Below are 27,251 nucleotides of genomic sequence, written 5' to 3'. Positions count from 1 at the left end.
ACTATTTCTAGCTTGCCTTTGTTCTGTTGGGGATTGAGTCCAATTCTGAGAGTGCTTTACATAATTTTAAAAGGAAATTTAGAAAGAACAGTCTTACATGCTATTTTTCCCAATCTCAAATTAGTTCATTATAAGGAAGGTTGTTGGAAAAAAAATTCAGTGATAAACAAACCTAGAAGCTATAATTTTCTTGATAGCAAAACCCTCCATTTGCCTCTGAAGGCAGGAGGGGGGTCAAGGCTTTCTTCTTCCTATTGACTGTATTGTGAAACAGTTTCTCTATGGGTGTCAGTAGTTTTGCTAAAGCCAAACTGAATTTGAGAGATTAATTTATGCCATTAGCTGTGGCTGTTAGGAAATGTGGTATATTTGCATATTTGACAGTAACCTAACATGTGCGTGCACAGTCAAGAGGCGGGGGAGTATTACTTTAATAGCAGGGTATGCATTTTTTCCTTCGACTTAACATATGCAGTTGCTCTCAGTGTTACAAAAGTAAATAGCAAAACAATTTGCAGCAATTTCCCCATTCCTGTGATCAATAGACACAGCAACAGAAAATAAGCAAAAGGCCTAGGCTTGTCAAAACATGTACTGGCTAATGACGGCTATGATCACGGGTCTAAATTCACCAAATAATTCTGGACCTCGGGTATTTATAAAAGCACCAGTGTGGCTGCCGCGTCATCTCTAGAGTAGTTCTTTCTTTCTATTATCCCAGTCAACTAATCCTTCAAAACCACCAGCTACTGTGGAATTCTCTCTGAAGAGCTCAGGCCTTCCTACTTGCTATCCTCTCCAGCTTCGGCCCACTAGAGTGAATGGCAAGTACTAAAATTATATTTCATTTGAAACTACACACATTCCAGAACTATACTCTGCCCTCCTAGGCTCTTTACATTGCTAAGGGCAAGTTTTAGGGAAATGGGATGTGTATGAACCCTACTGCAGGTACTCAGCAAGTCCTCAGGCCCCCATCCTCCACCAAGTCATGAGATTAATGATGAAGTCAGAAGTCCAAAGAGGTGGCTTATTATATGATGGCTGTGACCTCCAATTTTTGCTGCTATAGACTTGGTAGTTTATGAAGAATAGATATCTATTTCTTATCATTCTGGAGGATGAGAATATCAGGATTCAGGATCCTACGTCTTCTGGGGGTCTTTGAGCTGCATGATTCCATGACAGAACACAAAACATCCTACGAGCTTATATGAGAAAGAGACCAAACAAAGGGAAAACTCACCCTCGTATTAGAAACCTATTCCCATCACAACTGACATACGCTCGTGGTAGCAGCGGCAATTTACTTCTGAGAGCAGAACCCTGTGTTCTAACGACCTTACAGAAAGCCCTGTCTTAGACACTGTTCTACTGCAGATTGAGATCCCAACAAGTTCCCAAGGCATGAGCTTTGGAGGCACTTGGAAATTTTGAGTTGAACTTGATTACTAGATACTTCTCTAATACTACACACACACACACACACACACACACACACACATATTTATATATAAATGTACACATTTAGAGAGAGAGAGAGAGAGAGAGAGAGAGAGACACACAGAGAGAGAGAGAGAGAGAGAGAGACTGTGTATACCAGTTATATTGTTTTGTCAACTTGATACAAGATCAAGTCATCTAGGAAGATAGAAACTCAATTGAGGAAAAACAAACAAACAAACAAAAAAGCATAAAAATAAACCTGCCTAAGATTGCCCTGTGGATGGTTTATTTGTTTATGTTTTTTGTTTTGTTTATTTGTCTTCCTGAAGCTTTGTAGTTTCCTTAAAGGATCAGCAATTCTAGGAAGGAATCTCTGTCGCTTTTCTTCCTGTCAAGAGGCCTTTACCAACATCATCTTTTTGCCCGGCAATTGCCTTCTCTGTACTGCAGATCAAGTTTAAGATCCTCTCTAATATTTAATCAAACACTACCTATGGCATCACCTGAATTTATATAACACCAAGTGAATGAAAGACAGACAGACAGACAGACAGACAGTCAGGGCTTGGGACAGAGCCAAGTGGTAGAGCATGCACTCAGCATGAATGAGAGCCCGTGTCTGATCACCGACACCAATAAAGCAACAACAACAATGCATACATCTAGAGACTGGCACCAGGAAGTGTAGTCTCTGTCTCTGTCTCTGTCTCTGTCTCTGTCTCTCTCTCTCTCTCTCTCTCTCTCACACACACACACACACATACACACACACAGACACGATGAAGTAGGGTACTCCCAGCAGGCTATGAGGAACCTGCCTTAAGGGACTGAGGAGAGGTGGCCTATGCAACATGAAAAAGGAACCCGTGACAGTGTTACAATGTGTGATGGTTGACCTTTATCGGAATTACCACGGAAACATACTTCTGGGTGCATCTATGAGAACATCTTCCAGAAAGTTTAAACTGTGGACACAACATAAATTATGAACAGCACCACCAAGTGAACTTAGTTGCCAGACATATAAAAAGGAGACAGTGAACTGGATCTTGGCATTGATTGCTCTGATTCTTGACTGATTCTTGACTAGCACAATGCCATCAGTTGCCCCACACTTCTACCAGGAAGCTTTTACCCCTGTGATAGACTGAATCCTCAAACTACAGGCCAAAATAACCCTTCTTCAAGATGCTGGACCACAGAAACTAGAAAAATAACTGAAGCACAGAGTGCCTTAGAACGCAGGTGACAGACATAAGGCATGCGGGCAGAGACTGGCAGATAGTACCTGGGTGTCACAGCTGTCTGCCTTGTAGTGAATAAAGTATGATAAGAAATGTGAGTTTCAGAAAATGCCTGCTTCTGAGAAAGGGAATAGAGGGGCCATGCTCAGAACAAACGGGGGAAGATGTTAAAATAAGATACTACCACAATCCCATTTTGGTAAGAACTATTTAAGAATATAACCATATTCTTACACATTCATCACACAACCTTTAACGGACTTGCGTGACTTACAGTCATTATTAGTAGTTTCCTAGCCCAATATGGCCTCTCAAGTTTTTCTCAACAAGGTTACACAGCCTCACACATTAACATCTAAATTGGGAGATGCTTCAGGCAAAAGGAGAGGCAGCACACCTGAGATAGAAGGGTTTGAGTAAACTGGATGTCAGCATTGGCATGGGATGGAGATCGTGTCACATACCCCCTCCTGATATGCATTCAACTGTTATTCATTCACTCCCCCAGATCCATAGGTTGAAATTCTAAGGCTCAGAACCTGACCTTATTTGAAGGTACAATTGACAGAGTGATGGAATTAAAATGAGCTCATTAGGTTAGCCTCACCCAGTACCAACTGGGATCTCACAAAAAGGCAGTCTGGCAGCAAGAAGTACATACAGAGAAGCCAAGTGCAATGGAACGCAGGGTTCAGGGTGAATCTCCCACGGACCAAGGACTACTAAAGGTCCCCAGAAACCCATCAGAGAGGTGGACAAACTTGCTCTCATTCTTAGGAAGGACCCCTAGGAGGCACCTTAGTCTTGGAGTTCTTTCTCAGAACAGAGGCAAAAGTTTTTGTTTTGTTTTGTTTTGTTTTTTTTCACATTTGCCAACCAAACTATGACACTCAGCCACTGAATTCCTAGGGTGCCCTAGATTGCCTGAGGTGAAAACTCCTTCTATCCCAGGGTGGTCAATAAATCCAACTTCATGACTGCTTCTAAATGTTGTGATTGCTTAAAGGGTCCCCTATGCTCCTGTGATTGAACACTAGGCATTGATGCTGTTTGAAAGGTTATAGAAGCTTTAGGAAGTGGGAGCCTTTGTGAGCCTTGAGATTTTAGCTTGCCCCACTGTGTAGTCTGAGCTTCCTAGATCCTCAGAGATGTGAGCAGGCTCCTGACAATGCACCACTGCCTGCTGCCAGGCCTGTCTTGCCTGATGGACCACATCCCCACAAATCGTGATGCTTCTTTAGCTGCTTCTGTCAGGCATCCGACCACAGCAAGGAAAACTAAAACAGGAGCAAACTGTTCTTACGCTTCGGAAAATACACCAAACAAATAATCAGAGGCTCCTCACTGCTCTTTGCAGAAATGCGACTGAGCTCCCTTCTTTCCCTTTTGTCTTTAATTTCATGTGTGCGCTCATGTTTCGGGATTCCCATATGTTCACAGGCACATGAGCATTGTTGTGCATATATATATGTATATGTATATATGTATATATGTGTATGTGTATGTGCGTATATACGTATATATGTATGTGTATGTGTGTATATATGTATATGTGTATGTGTATATATATATGTATGTATATATATGTGTGTGTATGTGTGTATATATGTATATATGTGTATATATATGCATATGTATATGTGTGTATATGTATATATATGCATATATGTGTATGTATATATGTGTGTATGTGTGTATATATGTATATATGTGTATATATGTATGTGTATGTGTGTATATATGTATATATGTGTACATATGTATATATGTGTATATATGTGTGTGTATGTATGTGTGTATGTGTGTATATATGTATATATGTGTATATATGTATGTGTATGTGTGTATATATGTATATATGTGTACATATGTATATATGTGTATATATGTGTGTGTATGTATGTGTGTATGTGTGTATATATGTATATATGTGTATATATGTATGTTTATGTGTGTATATATGTATATATGTATATATATGTATATATGTGTATATATGTATATATGTATATATGTGTATATATGTATATATGTGTGTGTATGTATGTGTGTATGTGTGTGTGTATATATATATATATATATATATATATATATATATGCATATATGCAGGCCAGTGGACAACCCTGGGATGTTACTCTTCATGCTTTTGGGGACTGGATCTCTAAAAGACCTAGAGAACTCACTTATTAGACTAGGTTGGCTGTGAGTCCAGACAGCCTCCTGCCTCTGTCTTCCCAGTTCTGGCCTCACAAGTACACACCATATCTGGCCTTCTACATGGAGCTTAAGAGGTACACTTGGGTCACCATGCTTATATGACAAGCATTTGCTGACTGAGACACCACCCTAGCCCTGGAGCTCTATTCTTGTAGAAGAACCCCTTTCCCAGCTTCTGTGTGGTTCAGTGGTATAACCCTGTGATATGAACGCACCCAGGATGTGGCACTGAACCACCCAGCATGAACCACCCAGGCTTCTCCTCTCCATCGCTGTGACACACAGGGCCTTGAGTGGGAGATTTCCATCCTCTCTGTCCTGATGTTTCGACGTCACAGACCAAAAGCCAAGATGAAGCCCAACAGACAATACATGATTAAGCCAGAGATAAACTTCCTGATTTGAGTAGCTGGGGTCCCATTTCTTTCAACCTTGAAATAAAAGTAAAAATCACAAAAACCTATTTGTGAAGCCTGCAGTCAGGAGTGTATTTGATGAACTCTTGCCTTCTACTCTGTGAGCCCTGGGAGTCCCAGAGGTGAAGTGACACCTAAAGCACCATTAATTTGGAATTTCTGGCTGCAACAACCTCACACTGTTCAATTGCCACCCCCACCCCGAACCCCACCCCCAGAACTGTGCAATGCGACCAGTGGAATTGAGACAAGGCAGACCTCCTCAGCCTGGTGAAAAGAAAAGCTCAGAGCTACACGTTTTATTAGTTTGCTTCCGTATTTTTCATCTCTGCCTTCCATCTCTCTTTTCAAAACTATTATTCCAACTGTCCTTATATTTTCCCACCAGCTTTCTCACAGTTATAAAAAAAAAAGAAAATTAAGAAATGTTTTGTTGATTTTTTTTCCCTAAGCAGAATGATTGCACATTCCCAGGCAAATTCCGTGTCTACGCCACATAACACAACCACAGAATTTCAAAGGAAGAAGTGCCGAGTTGATCCAGTATGAATTCATTATGCCTTTAGCTGACTAAAGCTAGCACATAAACAGAGTATTTTATTCACAGATACTTAGGGTCTAAACTGAGTTCACACCCATTGATTTCCAGTTCTTTTGTAAATTATGCAAAAATAGTGAACTATTTATCCCTAGGCCATGAATAAAATACAGTTCTTCAACAATGACCAAGACGGAGATTTAAGTGTAGAAAAACTTTCTTCCTTACCCTTTACCTTTATTCTGTGACAAGTTCTGATAAAGTTCAGGCAGGGTTTGAACTTATTACATAGCCGAGGATGCCCTTGACCTCTGATTGCCCTGTCTCTACTTCCTGAGCATTGGGACTACAGCTATACAGCGCCGTATTCATTTATAGGGTGTCTGGTGAATGGACTCAGGGCTCCTTAGTCAAACACTCCGTCAACTGAGCCCTGTGCCCACCCCTCCAAGACGATCATGGCCTACTAGTTGAGTGTCACGCTAAGATGAATAAACTAGACATGTTTGTGTGCTTGAGGCACGTGGGATGGATTGGTGAGATTGCTCCTCTACCCTAGTGACCTTCTTCACTAGGCTCCCAACTTAATCCAGTTCCACACCTACCCATGAGGCATTGGTGTGGATCGCCCCTGAAAACTAGAAAAGTGCTCTGTGAGCCATGCTCCGGTAGCTCACAATAGGCTGTGTGGTCCCTATCTCCGTTCTTCCTGGAGATCAGAATGCACACCAACATCCACCTCCTCCGAAATCCACCCCAGTAGACCGCCACAGTCTGGGCAGCAGCTACGCAGAACACAAGTCCCACTTCCTGTCCACTGGTGGGACCTGAGCATCTTCATCTTGTTAAAATAAAAGCACTCGTTAAAATCCAAATCAATACCACCAATAATAGGGCTGCCGAAAATTTCATAATTATACGTGAAAATGTGTCTTAGATGGCAACATCTAAATGAAACTGTCTCTATGGTTAATAAGTGGAATCTATATTGTTCCCAAATGTACTTTGTCTCCAGGAGTCCCTGGGACAGTGACTGGTGAGGTCATGGACCTAGTTGCTTCCGTCAGAAAAGAACATATTCTTTTGCTGCTTTCACTCTTGTCTATTTTATTCATATACATACATATACATATGCATGCACATACATATACATACATATTACATGTACATACACATATACATACATATTACATATACACACACGTATACACATACATATACATATGCATGCACATATACATATACATACACATATACATACACATACACATATACATACACAAACACATACACACACACACACACACATATATATATGCAAATAATAATTGGCTACTGTGCCAAGTATGTTACTACACATTGGGCGGAAACTGTTTACACAACACAGAAGGGTTGAGCCCTCTCACGGAGAAAAATTATTGCACAATATGTGACAATTAAAAGAAATGTGGATTTGAACTACGCTAGTGATGGGTTGACAGAAGAAGGCTTTCTGAGAACATAGAATGACATCACCATTCTCTGAGCCTTGGTAATACCTAGCCCAACCCAGTGCACCTAAACTCACACAGGCATACATACACATACACATAATACATCTTTAAAAATTCCATACATAATGGTAAAAACTGGAAATTACCCAACTACATAGCAGTTTCTTTTTCTCCTTTGCTTGATTACGTGTCACAGTTGCTGTAGCATTTCCTACTGTATTCTAGCTACACACATTTCACTTGGAAACTGGAAAGCCCAAAGTGTCCCTATGACAGCAGGTGCCTAAGGAGGAATGGACAATGTTGTCCCTGAACAGATATATTTAGGAAACTGATAGTACTTCGTTCCTCTTGGCAAATTTCTCTTTTATAAATTTCCATGCTTTAATGAAGATTGTCTTAATCTCATTTTCAATGGTAAATGATACCACGCTTAGAACTGTCCCTGTTTTTATGATTCTTAGTGGTAAGAGAGTTTGGTCCTTTCACTTATAGATGACCAAGTCACGGAAGGTTGCAGCCTCTTACAGAGACAAATTATTACACAGTATGTGAACGCTGAAAGAAATACAAGGCTGTGGATCTGGACCATGGTGATGTGTGGTAAGATTTCCTATTTTCCAGACAGCTCAGGGATCCTGCCAAAAGTACTCATCCCTCTGTTTTGAATTAGTTTGCACACAGCCCTGATTTTCAGGATGTTCACATTTCCAATCTGGTTGGTTTTCCTGTAGATTTCCTGCTAACCTAACAGTTGATTGTGCAGTGAAAATGTTCCAACAGGAAACAGCACACACAGTTAATTTAACATTTGAGGCAAAGTTTGTTCTAAAGTTCTTTGCTCCAGAAAGGTGAGACGGTATTTTGCTACAAAAACACATTTTCAAACTGTGAAGATGAGTGGTATTGAAACCTAATCCTTTTCAGTAATAAACATTTGCTACTATTATAATAATTAGATTTTAAATTAGTATGTAGTACTACTATGTATAAATTCTCTGGTCCTCTACTCTCTTCTTCTTGCCTTCCTCCCTCCTTCCCCCCCCCCATTCATCCATCTGTTAGTTCATTCATTCACTTTTGAAAATGGATCGCATGTAGTCACAGTTGGCTTTGTACTTGCTATGAAGCTAGAAATGGCTTTGAACTACAATTACTAATCCCCTTTCTCTACTTCCCAAGTGCATAGATTACAGGCAGGTGCACCATTATACTAAGTTCTGCAATTTTATTGCTAATGCTTTGGCTTTTGCATGGAAGTTTAGTGTCCATTAAAATAAAGCAATTGTCTTTTCTTCAATCACCTCGTTTCAAGGAGCCTAAGATGAAGTCGTCAGGCTATATACCACTGTTAAAACTTGCCTTCCAGGTTGACGAACATTTAGGGCTTCAGAAAGAAGAGAGAGTGAGAGCACAAGGTAGTGGCTTAGTGCTCCCAGAACTGTTTCTCAGTCAAGAAGCCCAGGTTCTGATGTCAGCACCACATAAAGACAAACAATGGATGTCTAGAGGGGTTATGGATAGCTAAGTTATGATGATGATGATAGATGGATAGATGGATGGATGAATGGTTAGATGAATAGACAGATGACAGACAGATGATAGGTATATAGATCATAGTTAAATCATAGAAAATAGATATAAATGGATGATAGACTGATGATAGATGACAGACAGATAATTAGATAGGTAAATAGATGATAGACAAATATAGATAAATGATGGATGGATGATGGGTGGATGATGGATGGATGATGGATGGATGATGGATGGATGATGGATGGATGATGGATGGACGGACAGACAGACATACAGACAGCAGATAGATGGATAGATGATAGACAAATAGATACAGATGAAAGAAAACTGCTCAACATCTACAACAGGACCTTGTCACCTAACTCAGGAAGAAGGAAAAGGCCTTTATTTCACATGGATGAAAGCTGAAAGATTAACACATAAATTATATCAAATTATATAATAAAATTGAACTTTCAAAATTTTAAGCTGGAGATCAAGAAAAATTGAATATAAGTAAATTTGAGAACATTAGTTATCTAAGCTATTTTATTATAACTAACATATATTAAATTTTAAATTATAGAATACTATATAAGAGACCATACAAAACCTTCCTTACTATAAAATGACACTGTAACCAATAGCAGGAGATGGCCTTTGAGGCTACTCGGGCAATTAGCCAATTGATAGATGAATCAAATGTTATAAATTCACCTCGCTGTATTTAAAACAAAACTCATTAATTTTATGTAAATGTTTAATAACAATTTTACTGTGTCCTTCCTATTTTAACTAGAAATTTTAAAACTCAACCATAATTAATTGCACATTAAAACTTTATATATTAGTCCTAATGGTATAGCTAAATAGCTTTTAGACATTCCCATATTTACCAGAGTTAATTTCCTTCTTGCTCTCCAGTTGAAAATACCAATTAAAAAATTCAATTTTAGTAAGAATATTTTTTTCTTAATTTGTTTTGCAAAATGAGAACAGCGAAAATTAGTGTTCCCACAGAAAATCCCCAAGAAATGCTTTATGGATGATGATGTATTCATCTTCATGAATCATCTAGGAATCCCGAATCACTCTTCAGACGATTTATCATGCTCAAGTCATCAGAGCTGACTCACTAAATAAAGTGCTAAGTGACATTTACAAAAAGTTAGATGGAAGACTTTCAGATTGGTAAGGCAGGACGTACCCCTCCTGTCTATCACAGAAGTCAGCACAAGGGGCAAGGGGTACTAGATGCAAATTGAGTGGAAGGGAGGCTGGCAGAGGGGAATTTCTTTTGTTGAGAAATGGTACCGTTCGAGCAGACAAGGCTAGACAGAAAATGCTATGAGCTGATGTACTTGTGTGCACGTTTAAGACTTAGTTTTATTCATGTTTATGCACATGTACCTGTTTTCATGTCTGTCACTCAATGTGTAGGTGCCTCATTCCCTAGTCACAGGCACTTGCCAGCCACTGACTTGGGTGCTGGGATTGAACCCAGATCTTCTGCAAGAACGGTAAGGACTTTCAACCACTCCCTACCCCCAACACTGACATAATTTTAAACAGATGACCTTGCAAGTTGATTCCAGTTTCCCAGGGAAAAATAGAAATTTGTTCTGGTGGATTAGATGCAATGGAAACCCAGGGCACCCCATGTCAGGAAAAAAAATACTGCTGGAGGATTTGGGGTGGTGGCAAAATCAAGATAGTAAAAATCTTGGTACTGAAATTCTCCTGAGACCATTGAGCCAGATGTGGCCCTTAATAGCAGCACTGGAAAGGATCACCAAGATTTCAGGACTAGACCAGGTTACACAGTAAGTTTAAGGTTGACCCGGGCTATAGAATGAGACTTTTATCTTGATATCAGAAGACAGTGGTTTTTTTTTGTTCCTTTGGTTTTTTGTTTGTTTGTTTGTTTATTTGTTTGTTTGGTTGTTCACACATTACTCATTTAAGGCCTCCTAATGTGCTGTATATCAGGAACAAGTATACAATACAGATGCAATTTCCTTTGTGAATGAGAAGACCATGTCTTTTAAAGGCTAATCCTGACCAGCCCCCCGACCCCCCATCTCCCACCTCCCCACCCCCGTCATTTTCACATCTTGTTGTGGAACTAGAATGTTCACTGTTTCTTCTAAGACCATTATTTTCTGCATCCCATCCATCCTGCTTCCTAGTTTATGCGGACTCCTGCAGGGTGACTCTTTAAAAGTGTGAATTCCAGGTTAATAATAATCTATGGCTTTCAGAAGTGTCAAAGAAGTTGGCAAGGGATTTGACACCAGCTAATGGCTACTGGTTACATTCAAAGAGGTCACAGGAAGACACAGGTAATTTTGGCTCCATGTTAAAAAAACACTAGCTTCCTTCACAGCCTTCTGTATACACAGTGCTTTGAACTATTGATTTCCCATTCTCATTCTGTACATAGGAAATCTCTTTAGGGAAGATAGGCTTGGTAGAAGTTGCAATGGTATTATTATGCTGGGAGAAATCATTGTACTGGATAGATCGTTTTTAAAGGACAATGATTCTAAAATGGTTGTTTTCCACACACTGATAATACCGTTTGAAGGCTGTAGAGAAAGCTCAGTGGTTACAAGTGCTTTTTCTTGCAGAGGACCCAAGTTTAGTTCCCAGCACCAAAAATGAATAGATTATAACTTCATTTAACATAAACTGTAGGGGATTATGTGTCCTCTTCTAGTCTCTGTGGGTCTCACAAGGGTGTAATTAAAATTAAGCAATCAACCAATTAATCAGCAAGTAAAAGGTTTTAGACAAAACCTAGTAGATAAGTGTGGGTATTGAATAAAGGTAGACTAGTTGTTAAGAATGCTTCCTGCACAATTGAGAAGACAAGGGTGTCATGTGTTGACGAAGATACCCTCTAGGGAACAGAGGAAGAAAAGCTTTATCCACAGAGTTATTGAGGCTACATTAACAACAAATCTTGACCCAAGTGCCAAAATCACGTGCATCATTTATATACATTAGGTATAAATAAAATGTCTGTTCGGAGTAATCCCTTTGAAGGATATGCACTTCCTTCTTACCATTGTGATCCTATTTTTAAAAAATATTTGTTTTAAAATTATGTGCACATGCGCTTGTTTGAATGTGGTTTTGTGCCCATGAGTGTAGTGCCCACAAGGGCCAGAGGGAGTGCAGGTTGTCCCTGGTACTGAAGTTACAGACAGTGTTGAGTTGCCAGATGTGGGTTGCTGGGACTTGAAACTCAGGTGCTCTGTAAGAGTAGACAGTGCCCTTAACCTCTGAGCAGCTCTCTAGCCTTATCACATAGTTTTATGTTCTTCACCGTAAAATGTAATGTAAAACCTCAAAAGTCCCACATATCCAATCAAAGCAGAAAACATCAAAAATGTATAGCAGGAAGGACAGTGTATTTTAAACAAATGTAAAAATTGTTACTGGATGATTATAATTTCACAGCACAATAGTCTTTTTGTTTGGGGTACAGATTTGATTTTTACTAGAGAGTTTGTTGAAAAGGTCTAAGCCAATTAAACATTCTAGAATAGTTCTATAGTTCCTAAAGGTCATTTCAAGTCTTTGAGAAGATCTTTTGATATGGGGTGTTTTGTACCTAAACTTGTTTGGGATTGTTTTCTGTACTTACAGTGTTTATTTGTTGGTTTTTTTTTTTTTGGAAGTTTTTCAACTATCCTTCTTTGATTGAAAATCATTATATGTCAGAAGGATTGTTCATATATTTTATCATCATATGTAATTCACATTATAATTTGAAACATATCATCGCCACATCTAATCCACAATAAATTGTTTTAAAGTTAATATTTTATTAGAGTCACTCATATTTTATAAAACAGACTTCCAGAAACACTGTGAGAAAGTCTATCCATCCTTCAGTTGCAAGGCCCCACTGTACTTAACTTATAAAACAGGCTAAAGGAAAGTTCTATGTGTTCAGATGCTCATGATAAGCCTCATCCACCCATCTACCCACCCATCCCTTCATCCATCCACCTACCCACCCATCTATCCACCCACACACCCACCCATCTACCCATGCCTTCATCTATCCTTCTATCCTCACATCTATTTCTTCATCCATCCTTCCATCCACCCATCTGTCCCTTCATCCATTCTTCTACCCACCCATCCATCTCTCCACCCATTTAGCATCCCTGAAGGAATTCTGAATGATAACCATTCTAAGAGATACCACCAAGATGATTTAGAAATATGAGAACCCCAATATCTCATGAAAAACCCCACAAAGCATCTAACATTTCACATATATAAGAGATGAATGATGCTGACAACACAGAGAAAAGTGTGGTTCAGATATCTGAGCTGTATGGAACGTGGGCTTAAGGAATAAAACAGCATTGATCTCAGGCACAGAAAACACGCTAAAGACGCAAAGCAGTGAAACAGCTGACGCTCCTCAGTCATAACATTTCACCTATTTTGGATGCTGGGTTGTTGGAAAACAAAACAAAATGAAACTAGGAGCCCAAAAATAGCAGAAATGTGTCTTTCTTAAGCATTAACTTAAACGATACGAACACATTAGAGTTTAGGATGCTTTTGCTAAGTGTAGAAGGAGATGTAAATGCTGAAATAATCTGGTGTGTCATTGTATGCAGCGTTCTTTGTACAACTATGGAGACACCTTTCATGGGAATTACGATGTGAATGGATATCCCGATTTATGAAAAGGCTTTGCTCTGATACAACAGGTTACGAAAAGCCTCCAGCAATTTCCGCTGTCACTCCCTACCTCTGAGCTCAATGGTTTGTACTTTCCTTTCTTCTCCTTCATCCCTTCACTGGATGCCATTAGCTTTCATTTGACTAATGAAGAAGTGGGTGATATCAATCTAAAATGCTAGTCCCTCCCTCAGGGAATAGATGAACTGTCTTAGTCAGGGTTTCTATTCCTGCACAAGAAGCAAGTTGGGGAGAAAATGGTTTATTCAGCTTACACTTTCCACATTGCTGTTCATCACCGAAGAAAGTCAGGACTGGAACTCAAGCAGGTCAGGAAGCAGGAGCTGATGCAGAGGCCATGGAGGGATGTTACTTACTGCCTTGCTTCCCCTGGCTTGCTCAGCTTGCTCTCTTATAGAACCCAGGACCACCAGTCCAGGGACGGCACCACCCACAATGGGCTGGGTTCTCCTTCCTTGATCACTAATTGAGAAAATGCCTTACAGCTGTGTCTCATGGAGGCATTTCCTCAACTGAGGCTCCCTTCTCTGTGATAATTCCAGTCGGTACATGACCCAAGATGGTCAGGAAGGGAATTTAACTGTAACCATGGAATTTGCTACAAGGGCCGCTATGGATACAAGATTCATTCACAGCCTGGTTCTCACCATTATGTAATATACTACAATACTCTTCACCTGTTAAACTTCTGAAAATGAAGTTCTCCTGGCTGCATCTCAGGCCATGTCAGTCTAAGAAGTCTGTAGGGGAGATTGACTGTAGAAAAGTATACCCAAAGGACTGGCTAATTCGGTCCATGAAGAATACAACTGAGATGCAGCCTCTCATGGTTTGCCTGTATTCAATATTTCTGTCAAGAAAAGGGCAGATTTAATGAACCCTCCTATGAAGCTGTCTACATTATACACTAATACGGGTTTAGATCTGGGTATTTTGAACAGCTAATCATTATTGCAACAATTAACAAAAATTCCCCTCAGAAAATGAGTTCATAAGGCTTAAAGAATATGTGCCATAAAAACAATTCCATAAAAATCCATTCCATAAAAAAAATGTGCTTTCAACCTTTTGAAATCTCAGACCCTACTCACGTCTTCATTCTTCCTTAATGATTCTTGATAGCAAGTGACTTTGGGTTAAACACAATGGTTTAAATGTGCCAGGAATGCCCACAAGTGTTAGTGAAGAAGCTTAAAGAAAAAGCAGTGATCATTTAATTAAAAATATGATATTGTCTATGATGCCAAGAGATTTATTAAGACAATGCAATCTCCATCATAAAATGAAGGGGTTTGCTATACGGGGGTCCCAAACAAGGAGTGTGCAAATGACACTACAATTGGAGCCCAACATTGAAACACACTCTGCTGTTTAAATAGCACAGTAACTTAATTTTTTCTCTCAGGCCAGATTAATAGCAATATTCATGGCAATAAATCTGCAAGGAAGGAACAGATGCTTTTTTAAGGAAATCTCGTTTTGATATGACTATTTACCCTCAGAGTTAAAATAATGCTTCTCTGACTCCTGTCTTTTTCCATAAACAAAAGCCACAGTGCCAAGAACCAACATCAGAAATGGCAAAATTATATATTTTTCTTCTTTGGGTGCATAAATAGCAATGCCAAGTTCATTTTGTTCCATTGATTTTAAGCCAAAGATACAGCAAAAAAAAAAAATAGTGAAAACCCTGGTCCCATTGTGTGTCACAGGCTTCTAATGTAAATTCCCACTCTCTGAGTGGCAGGAGGCAGGATGACTCTTCACAGAAAAATTCCATGGGATAAGGGACAAGGCAAAAAGGGACAGGGGAGCAAGGAAAAGAGGACTCACATGCTCTGGGATTGAGAATCAATGCTCCAACTAAAATAAGGCTTAAATATTACCTTTAAATTTTTTAACATTTGAGTTTGCATATAGAGGGGAGGCAGGCTTAGTATTTGAGCTTTAAACTATTTCAGTGAACACTAGAAGGTTGTCATCTTGCTAATTAACACATATTTCTTCAACACAGCAGTTCAGCACAATTTTTTCAAGTCAACTCATAAATTATAACTGGCTGGCCTTGACGTTGCTATGATTTTCCTGCCTCTGCCTCCCACATTCTGGGATTACAGACAGGCACCATCATGCCCAACTCTGTGGGCTTTGATGGACCAGCAAGTGTGCCGTGGCTAGCCCTACCATCTTCAAGAGCCAGCAAGTCTTTTCATCTCTCACCTAGAGAAGTAGCACTTTCACTATTTGCATATCCTTCTTACTCTTCTAGCCCCCTTCTAGAGCCATGAATCCCTCTATCTCAGAGACCATCCCCTAAGATGCTTTTACTTGAGCATTCTTTTTTTTTTTACATTCTTTTTTTTTAATCTTTATTAACTTGAGTATTTCTTATTTACATTTCGGTTGTTATTCTCCTTCCCGGTTTTTAGACCAACATCCCCCTAACCCTTTCCCTTTTTAAATCACTCTCAAAGTGTCTGCCATTGAGGCTGCATAAACAACTCTCTCCAAACTCTGGATGTTCATGAGTGGAAAAGAGAAGAACTCTGCCACACAGCTCTAAGTCGGAAATAGTTGCAGAGGTCCAAGTGTGGAATGTAAACCAGGAGAACTCAGCTGTGAAGCCACAGAGCCTGTCAGCAAAGCACTTTGACTGAGCTTGATATCCTGTGGATTTCCAATAAGAACAAACTTTAAATTGCAGCAGGCTAAACATTTCCAGGAATTGTCCATCGTATAATGTGTCAACACGCTCCAACATACAAATATACACATACACATACATATATACCACAATATAATACATACATACATGAACACTAAACACACACACACACACACACACACACACACACACACACACACACACACACACACACCAAAACCTCAAATACCAGCACCTAGAAAATTCAAACTGACAGGAAACTCCATTCGAAATAACGACAAAATTAATGTCTACTGCCCTGGTTTCAGTAGTTAGTATGATACTCGGTCCTTGTATTTGCTTCTTTACAAACAGAATGATCCCTCTTTAATCAACTTGCCTTGTACCCACTACATAAACAGAAATGTGGCAAGTGGATCTATTCTAGTGATAATACCCTTGCCGGAGATTTCTGGCTTCCGATGACAAGCCGTACAAGTCTGCACTCTCTTCCCACCCTTACAGTTTTATTTGAAAGTAGAAGAGGAAAAAACTCTCAATTTCCATTCCAGAATACATTCTCTCGATTACCGAAAAACATCTCACTCTGTGCCACCAAGTCCCTAAAATCATGCAGTTAAAGTGCTCTAAGAGTATTTTCCTTTGTCAGATTCAACAGTACAAAGGTAAAATGGCTCTACTCTCAAGTTACTGTACTTTTCTTTTGACTTTTTTAGTAAGAGGGAAAGCTATAGACCTGCACCGTTAGTTAGCAGGATTTGTGTATTTATCTTGAAGACTCTCTACGCCCAGTCATGCTGGGCTTCCTTTTCTAGTTACAGCAGCTTTGACTGCAGAAGTGTTCCGGAAGTAGCGGGCTGGAAGGATTGCTGGTTTTGAGCACTTGGTAAATGCTTATTCTACTCAAACTTTCTACAGATAAATACCCATTGGGCACGCCTGCCCTTCTTGTTGCCTTTTGGAATGTTTTACAAGGGCCTACAAGGTTGTGATTTAGCAAAACATTCATACAGCATTGCACGTGCCTTGGGAACAATGCCCCCAGTCCTTAGGACAAGGAGGGCATTCAATAAGTATTAAACATGTCTGCTAATCTATAAACACGGGGCACATCAAAGCACAAATGCCAATGGCGATTTTCCCTTTTATTTCTGTGAACGCTTTTGATTCCTGTTTATTGATGTTCTCTGCAAAGGACCAAGGCTTTTAACACAGAGTGACAGACCCACGGTTATCCATCAGGTCAGAGAACCACAGGGTCCATGCAGCCACTGCTCAGCTGAAGCATCCTCTCTCCTCTGCTCCTCCTGTCAATCACCGCAGTGTTCGAGTGTAAGGACAATACCCCTTCCCCCATAGCTTTGGAGGACATTTTCCCACTGAGAGAGAACAGCTTCACAGGGAGGCGAACATGATCTTAGAAAGTAAAGTGTGGCCTAGAGACAGAACCTGAGACTGTGTAGTGGCGAACACCAGATGAGCAAACTCTCATATTTCTATGTGACAGGCCAAAGCTGATCAGTCCACAGTCACCAACCCCCTTCTGCACACAGCAGAGACAAGGCTATAATCCCAACCAAAAGCAACTTTCCTTCGCCAACACCACTTGGACGTGCTTGGAGTTATCTCCATGTTGCCACTGGGAGAGGGTGGCTGCCTTTGTCTCCCGTTTCCAGACTCTGCCGTGCTCAGATGAAACGAAAGGCTCTGAGGTTACTGCTGCTTTTGCTCATTTTTCCTCAACTGAATTAAAGGGAGCACTTTAGACCTGCAAAATGAGTTCCGAGAATTTGTGTATTTACGTCAAAGGTACTTGGGTATGAAATAATTTCTCGCAACAGAGGACAAAGGCAAGGCATGTCTGTTATTAATGAAATGAAAAACAAAAAGAGCTTCACAAACTGAAGAAAGAAGATTTCAGAAAGAGTCTCCAAACAGACCTGATAACAGTGGTGATTGTGTGTGTCCCTTCTGGTGACTACTTCATGAGACAAAGTCACGCCTGAAACGCATAGGCCCAGCCATGAATTTGTTGTACTGTCCAAAGCCACAGAAGCAAAATCTGAACAAATTTCACAATGTACCAGACACAAACACAGGAAACACAACAGGAGATATGGAGAAATAGCTCAATGACTAAGACCAAGTGATGCCCTTCCAGAAACTCTAGTTCAGCTCACAGCATCCACATTGGGAAGCTTATATCCAGCTCTGTGGGATCCGATGCCCTCTTCTGGCCTCCACAAGCACATACACACCAGCACTAAATCCATCAATAAATTCCTGTTTGGAGAAATGCCCCAAAAGGGACAATTATTGGAATGATGTCTAATCCATTATTCAATTGATACTCTTGTGGAAAAGTGAAAAAGGAAAAACATTCAAGTGAAAGTCTGAGAAGAAAGTAGCTCTGGAAGTGAACCCTACGCAAGGCATGAAATGCTAACTACAGCAATGCACTAGGCACTCGGACAACGGGAGGATGGGACCATGGCTCCTGCTCTGCTCGCACTAATCCCTCGTAATAAATTCCTGGGAAATGTGGCTAGGCATCGTCCTAAAATATATTAAGAAAAAAATAACTCGAATACACTTAGATGGCATTGTTCCAGAGCAATCTGGAAGACATTTAGGTGGTTCTTCTCATTCTCGTATAAAAATAAATTATTTAACCAAGGAAATAAATGACCGCTACTGAATTAGACATTATTGGCAAAGGGTTAAGTTAGCTACCCATTCTCTTGTAGATCCAGACTGCACAGAAAAGTGGGGCACAACGGCTCCTCGCCAAATGCAGCCAGATAAAGCCGTAAAAGCTAAGTGGGCTTAGGAGTTGCTTTTTATTGCAGCATCTTCACGGACTGGCACCACCAGGATGCCACACACAATTAAGGACCTACCACTAACACAGTTCAGAGGCTGCTCTGTAGGATGCTAGGATCCTGATACATTCACATTTTCCACCAATCTACTCACCTACCTTTATGCTCCGCACATTAACAAACTCAATTATTTATGAACAGCAAGACCAGAGCCTCATTGTCTAAAGCAAGACTTCAATCACACCAAGTTGGCAAAGCCTAGTTGTCAGTAGGACATCAATAATACACTAAAGAGGGAAAAAAGAACCCGTAAGTTCTTACTGATGAATTAAAAAGACTTTAGTTTCCCGTTTGCCCAAACAATAGGAAGTTCATAGCATCACAAACCAGACTGGACTATCCCACTAGAAACACCATGTGAGAAGTAAATTTGGGGTTCGTGGAATCCCTCCCCAGCCCCTGCACTTAAGGAACCTTTGGGATAATATTTTTCAGTTGCTTCTCTTAACTTCTCACTGCAAAGTTTTTTTTCATCGAGAATTTAAGGGGGAGGGGAAGCATAATTGCCTTCTGAGAATGTCATGCCCTGACTTCATGTGGTATTACTGGGAACGACGCCACATGAGGAATCTCTGAGTGATCCTGGGAGTTTATTTATCATTTAGCAGTTTTCCTATATTTGGATAATCTAACGACTGAGAGTGGATGCTTCAAAAAGCAGAAAGTAGAAACAAGAAAGATTAACTGTGTCCTGTGAGTCGATGGATTAAGTCACAGAATTATAGACTATAACACAAATAGGCTTGAGTAAAATTCTTGCTGAATCTAAACAAGGATATGCAAGTAGGGGGTGGAATTTATTCAGAGCAAGATAGGTAGTTTTGATATAAAAGGATCACATAACTTCCACACTGAGTAATTCATCTGTGACAGAACCTTGAAGGATGAAGGGAAATTTGAGAAAATTTTTATTCTTAAGCATCTCAGAAGAATCCTCAAGAAATTAACTCTATCCCGGTAAAGATTAAAGTTGACCTTAGATAAAAATAAACGTTCACAAAAATCACTTCCTCGCAACTAGATGAAGTTGGGAATTATTTTGTTCAGTGCTAATTCCTCAAAAGTTAAAAAAAGTCATGTTTTCCTTAAAAATTATCCATACTTATTGTTCGTTTACATCCATGTGTCAGAGGGACAGATGTAGGAACTGATTCCCTCTGTCACATGGGTCCTCGGTATTGAACTCAGGTTACCGTCAGGTTTGCGAGCAAGTGGTCTACCAGCTAAACCATATTACTATCCTGTATATACATATTTTCCTGTTAAAAAATGTCTATATATTCATGTTTTCCTATATAAAAATTTGTTAACTTTTATTGTTCACGTCTGAGTGTTTGCATCCATGTATGTGAGCACCATTTGTGTGCCTGGTATCCATGGAGGACAAAAGAGGGCATCATATCCCCCACAACTAGAGCCTCAGAGAAAGTACGTCTGTGGTGGGAACCAAAACTGGACCCTCTGCAAGAGCAGTGTGCACTGGTAATTACTGAGCTTCCTTAGAATAAAACACATAAGACTTTGTCACTCAGAAAATTCAGAACTGCTGATAAAAAAGCTCTACGATTTCTGCTAAGCTATCATCTATCTACCGAATAATTAATTATTTAACTCTCGAGATAAGGTCTCGCCCGATAGCCCAGACTCCTCTCAAACTCTATGCAACCCTTCTGTCTGTCTCGTTCTCCTAAATGCTGAGAAACAAGAGGTGTGAATGGCCACCTCTACTCCTGTCAGGATTTCTCGATGTTCATTTTTCCAAGCCAGCCCTCCTTTTGATATCTGCAAAGGATATCACCATCCAAGGTCTCCCACACTGAACCCTGCCTCCCAAGAAAAGGAAAAGGCCTCAGGTTGGAAGCCTACTAATCCTTTTGTATGACTGGTCACCATTCCTTCTCCAGCTCTGGGACAGATATTATTTTCCAAAGCATTTCCATATACGCATATGCTTTGGGGTCTATTCTCCAGTATGCTGTGAATCTGGGAATATGACTGGGCTTGCTGGAATGGGAGGGAGAGGTGAGCTGTGTGAATGAAAACCTTGTACACAGTAGACAGAGGAAGCCCTTTGCACACGGGTGTACTGTGCACCATGATCAGCAGATCATCAGGCAGGTATGGGGCTGCTCTGATGCTTTGTTTCATATCTCTTGTATCTGTTGTGACTAGGGACACTCAGCACTTAATTCCCTCCTGTCCCTGACTCTCTCCACAATTCTTTCTTTTGGACAAAGCTTTTCCATCTCACCCCCTCTTGGTTCAAGTCCTGCATTCTCCTTTATAACATCACCTCTTTATCAAAAAGCACTTTTGCTCACACTCACCAGTGTCCTAATCAGTCACCCAAAGATAGTCTCATCATTTTCATTCTCTTGGACTATGGTCTTAACCTTCTTTTCCCTGAGAGTACTGTTCAGTTCTGACTCGTTTTCTTCCACTGCTGACTTCATGCACAACATGTGCACACAGCACCTCCCTCCCTGGCTTCCTCTCAGTGTGACCAGTGAGTAATTCCTAAGAATTGGCCGTTTCTTCTGTTTTTCTCTTCAAACATTCTTCTGGGAGTCTATCTGCTGCTGTAGTTAAATTATCACATGCACAACTAGCATTTCCACATTGACATTTGTTCTCTTCTGGCCACAGAACAGCTAGACTAGTCCCTTGTGTATTTGGATGAAGCTTCCTTCTGGAATTGCCATCCTGGCTGCTCCTTGTTGGCACCCACACTGGAGCTGCCATCTTCCTTTTGAAGGTTTCTGTTGTGGCACAGAATCTCCCAATGTACTAACTCAACCTTCCTTATATCCCCCTATGACCTCATTAATGTCATATGGTATTCTCTGTCTCAGCCCTTTAGAGTAATTCCTGTGACAGTCCCCATCCCATCAGTACCATAAGACATTCACATCAGGTAAGATCCTTACCCAATAGGTTTCAAAGTAAAGCTACAAAGAAAATTCTCATAAACGCAGTTATACTTAGACTGTTATTCGAATAGTACTATTCACTGTTCCCTCTGTGCACTCTGGAGACTTGCCTAACATTAAAGGCTTGTCCCTGCTGGTACCGTTTCTATGAAGTAATCATAATTCCACTAGACAGAAAGAACCATCTTTCATTGCCAAAGTTCCATTACATTTTGTTTATTTACTGGGTGTTTTTCCTACCAGATGCCTTATATGGGAATTACAAATAGAAAATTCTATTTTTCAATATTTATCTTATTATTTTTAATCATGTGTGTGATTATGAGTGTGCAGCTGGGTATGCATGTGTGTGTCAGGTCCTATGAGACAGGGGGTTTCAGATTCCCTGGAGCTGGTGGCATAGGCAGTTGTCAGTTACCTGCCATGGGTGCTAGGGATGGAACATGGATCCACTTCAAGAGCAGTGCATGTTCTTAACCACTGAGCCATCTCTCTACACCCACACAACTGCTCTATTTCAATCCATGACCGTCATGTATTAACATGAAGTGAGTGTTTATAAACCATTCTAAATTATACCGAAATGAGATTGGATTTCACTAAGGCCTTGGAGTATTAGTTAAATAGTAAATGATAGGCATTCAGGTGAAGCATGCTTGAAATTCCCTTTGAAAGATCGAGCCATTTGGGAATATTATATGTGTTTAAAAGTCAGGAAGAGAAGAAGGGACTACTGGTCTACCCAATGCTTTTGGTGTCTTATGACAGCAATGTAGTAGGAAATTTTAATTAGGTCAGGGGTTGTTATTCAGTGCTTCATTTATCTTTCTGGAATTTCAGAAGGTCGAAGAGTTCACCATTAACTGTTCTTACTTCCTAGTGGGCATTTGTATCTCTGCATTTTCCACATTACTTGAAGCTTCAGTAGGACAAAGGAATACTACATTGAGAAGAATCACTCCACTGGCAGAAAGACACAAGAAGCCCTTGCTGTGGATGATACAATTACTTGGAGCATGGGATTTGTATTGCTAGCTAATTCAGCTAACTCATTTGCCTTTCAGAACCAGCAGGCTTTCTAATGTCATCTAACTTTTATGGAAACACTCTTATATATAAAATGTAAGCTTTTATACTTATATATAATACCTAGACATAATTTGCTTTGGTCTGTGTTTTCTTTTATACTTATAACTAATGGGAGAATACTTTTCCTTATAATTTACATGATAGTGTGACCAAGCCCAACTTTAATATAATGGCCGTTAGAGAAAAGCATACTTTAAAAAACAATATATTTATATATCTTACTACATTTTTTGGCAGTTCATGTCTTCAACAAGTTGCTTGGACATCAAAGCATTTAGGCAGTAAAAATCAGAAACTATGGACTTAATTATGTTGTTTATTTAATACTTATTTTTAATAACTCTTTAATTTGTGCAGTTTTATGTATGTGCAGTTTTGTATATGTGTAGTTTTGTGTGTGTGTGCAGTTTTGTAAATATGCAGTTTTATGTAGGTACAGTTTTGTATACGTGCAGTTTTTGTGTGTATATATATAATTTTGTGTATCTGTAATTTTGTGTATATGCAGATTTTTTTGTGTATGTGCAGTTTTGTTCTGTATATGTGCATGCCTCTGGAGTCCAGAGACAATGCTTTCCCTGGAGTTGGAGTCATAAGCCCTGCTGAGTCCCCTAGTATGAGTGCTAGCAACCAAATTCAGGTCCTTTGCAAGAACAGATCTTGCTCTTAATGACTGAGCCATATCTCATTCTGGTGCTGCTTCTTTCTATTAGTGGTTTGCACTCATATGGAATTTATTCTGTTAATATCAACAACTCACTGCCCACAATGCAGCAAACTGTGACTTAAGATGTTAAGAAAGCACAGGACACAGTTTCTTAGGATAATCCTGATTTGAGTTTGATTATATTACTCATTAATTCAATTGATATAGATGAAAACAATCACAGCTTCTATGAAAATAGAGTCATAGTATTAATCTGATTTTCTACTCCATCTCTGTTAAGACTATATATTCTGTAAGATTTTTGCCTAAACATTCTCAGTAGAAATGCTTAACAACCTTTTAAAAATATTGAACAAATGTTAAAGTAAAATAAAATAAATCTTCTAATAGCACCATTGAAACAACCGATTGAGTTGACGTCATTTTCCCAGTGATCTAAATGAACAGTTATCCACACACACAGTGAGGACACAGGCACATATAGACACATGAGATACACCCTGGGGTGGCCCACATTTGACAATGAACAGGCATTTACTACACAGTACATTCACATAGGGCTAAGAATTTCTAGCCACATACTTTTTTGTGGTTACATTTATAGTCAGGTAAACAGAGGCTGCTATGAGAAAAATATATCTTCTACATCTTTACAAAATATCCTGAGAGGAAAGGGGATCTTCTGAGTGTGAAACCAAGCCTTTATTCTGTCAGGCAATGTGATTATGGAAGAAAAACATATCCACATTGTCTAATTAGGTCATTAAAAAGGACAAATGCGTCATGGAAGCTTTTCCCTTTTGCCTAAGACATAAAACAAGACAATGAAAACAGTCTGGTAATATAGAAAGGGCTAGAACTTGTTTATTTTCAAAAATAATAGGTCCTTTCATCTTTCTATTCCTTAGACAAAGACAATTAATTTGGAGACAACATTTTCTAATTAGTTCAGAGTTTACCCCCGATTATATTTCAGAATATTTAACCAGAAACAGGAAGCTAAAGGAGGGGAGGAAGAGAACACATGGAAAATTATCAAAGGAAGTGAATGAGGTCCAGAGAGTGGGTTGTTGATCGCAATGCCTTCTGCAGAGTCGAGAGGAGCATAAAGTTCACATGCATATAAACACAGAGTAATCCAGGAAGACCAGGAAGGAAAGACTGACATCTGCCTGCGGGTCTTGAAATCCAGACTTTAATTGCAGCTAACTTAAATAAAAACAAATGGCACAATTATTTTCCCCCTTCCTCTGCCTGCTGATTATTATTTCTTGAATTTCACAGAATCTATTCTTCAAAGCATTAAGCAAGAGAGCCTGAGAAAATGAAGGAAACGGTATTTACCTGGGATCCTCGTGACCCTCTCTTGTGGTCCCATTCTGAATGGCCCATGAGCTGTGAAGACAGAAGGGTAGTTATGGTAAATTAGGTTCATATTTTATGTGGCCAGCATTCTTACTCATGCTTTAAAAGAATAATTAGGCTGCTGAATCTGTTTTCTAATAGGAATGGTTATCAAGTAGACATCATGAGCAAATTAGCATGAAGGAATATACTGTCTTGATAGCTAGCATTTCAAAGAGATATCGAAATATCTCTGGTAGGAAGAATCTGCTTTGTGTGCCTCTAGTATCTTTGCCAGAGAAATCCTAGACACATGTCAAATTGTGCAAAACCCCTTGTCAGTAAGCTTGTGGTTACCCAGTGCAATAAACACCATAAGTCACACAACGAGGCTGTCTAAAACACTGCCAGTAAGAAGCAGGCTGATCTTACTTTTAGTTATTTTCAATTCTCCTTTGGTAACACCACACAAACGTGACAGAGTCAAAGAGTACAGTGAGAGCCAGGTGTGGTGGTGCGCACCTATGAGGTGCACACCTGGGACACTGAACAGAAAGGTGGGAGGTACAAGGGACAGAGCTGAAAACAGTCAGAGGCCACCGTGAGCTAAGCAGGACTTTCTCACAGATCAAAACAAAATGCTCAGGATCAAAATCAATTCATTTAACAGGAAATACTCCCTCACCTTACAAAATCTAATGCTTATATTTTTTTACAACAATGTATTAAGTAGTATCAAGTTTTCCCCAAAATAAGAATAGCTCTGAGCTACTTAGCCTACACTGCAGGATTATCATTTGTTAGAAAGTAAGAATTTTTTCAGAAAAAAAAATATTAAAGAAATATACATCTTTATAGGAAGTGGGGGGGATGAGGCATCATTCATTTCCCTTGCTCACGTACATCCCATAATAAGCTGAAGGGTCACTTACAGCCAGGAAGCTCACCAACAGCATGAAACAGATACAGCCACCCATGTCCCTCCCTCTCTGGTGTATCAGCCCTTCAGTTGATACAGTAGCAAGCTACACAGTATCAATGAGCGGCAGTGCACATTTAAACACAACCCAGGAAATGGACATCTGTAAAGAACAAATGCTAAGACTTGACTAATGGCTAAAAACACCAAGAAGATTGAACTCCCTACATTGTGTTCCCTGCTGCTTCAGATTGACAGGTGCAAGGGAATTTTGTCAAAACCTAACGGAATGTTTCAAATAATACTGAAGAAGTCTTAAATTTGAATATGATAGCAAAGGTGTTAGTCATACTGGAGGATTGTTGTCTGTATCATGGATATTTGGTGAGAATAACTTTTAGATCTGTTTTACCACCAAAAGGAAAAATAACGGTTGCTCTCTGATAAAAGGTCCATGTGAATGCCGTTGGGTACACACTGGCGTTTCCCCAAGTGTCCCTCTTTCTTATCCATGTGCTTAAGTCTACATGAAAGTTCTGTAGTAAAATCCACCTCTGCCTCAAAAATAAAATATAACATACAAGATGACAGCTGCCTCTGTTATTTGGATGCCTTATTTATCTCGAATGTTACTTTCTAGCAGAAAGGCTGAAGGAAGAACCCCAGCTACTTATAAATCAAGTGTAAAGGATTGCACACTGCAGCTTAGTCGGGGAATACGGGTTTTGATTCCAGCACTAACTTTAAAAAGATAAAAACACTCAACTCTTAACTTATGGGAAAATGTTAGTATTATTGGAAATGAAAGAAAGTAAGCTGCTTCTGCTGCCTATCAATATAGTAAATTTATCACCGTAACTAGCTGGTACAAAGTAAAGGAGAAAAGCAATACAAAATATTCCTAGCTTATGGCAAATGGAAATATATAAATATATTATGCATGTGCATATTTTATTTACACACATACATATATGCAAATAGGCTGTCCTTGAAAATGTATAGCCTTTTCAGGCTAGAAACATGGGTGTTTGGCTAAGAGCATTTGCTTCTCTTAAGGAAGACCCAGTTTCAGTTCCAGGACATACATGGTAGCTTATAGCCAGCTCTCCTGCACTCTAGTTCCAAGGAATCTGAAGGGCATCCAAGGGCAC

General features: G+C 39.6%; 1 protein-coding gene across 3 annotated transcripts in view; it reads right to left on the bottom strand.

Annotated features, from left to right (window-relative positions):
* The window catches only part of Pde3a (phosphodiesterase 3A), a 270,333-nt gene that overhangs the window by 83,750 nt on the left and 159,332 nt on the right, over nucleotides 1-27,251 (bottom strand). For 2 of the 3 annotated variants that reach the window (NM_017337.1, XM_087659081.1), the window contains exon 2: nucleotides 25,182-25,232. The exons of the other annotated variant lie outside the window; for it this stretch is intronic. In NM_017337.1, the coding sequence (NP_059033.1) occupies nucleotides 25,182-25,232 (51 nt within the window). The remainder of the gene's footprint in view (nucleotides 1-25,181; nucleotides 25,233-27,251) is intronic. 3 annotated transcript variants of the gene reach the window in all.

The sequence above is a fragment of the Rattus norvegicus genome, chromosome 4, assembly GCF_021556685.1.
Source record: "Rattus norvegicus strain SHRSP/BbbUtx chromosome 4, alternate assembly SHRSP_T2T, whole genome shotgun sequence".
Lineage (NCBI taxonomy): Eukaryota > Metazoa > Chordata > Mammalia > Rodentia > Muridae > Rattus > Rattus norvegicus.
Note: the sequence above shows the minus strand (reverse complement) of the source record. Positions and strands in the feature narration are given on the sequence as shown.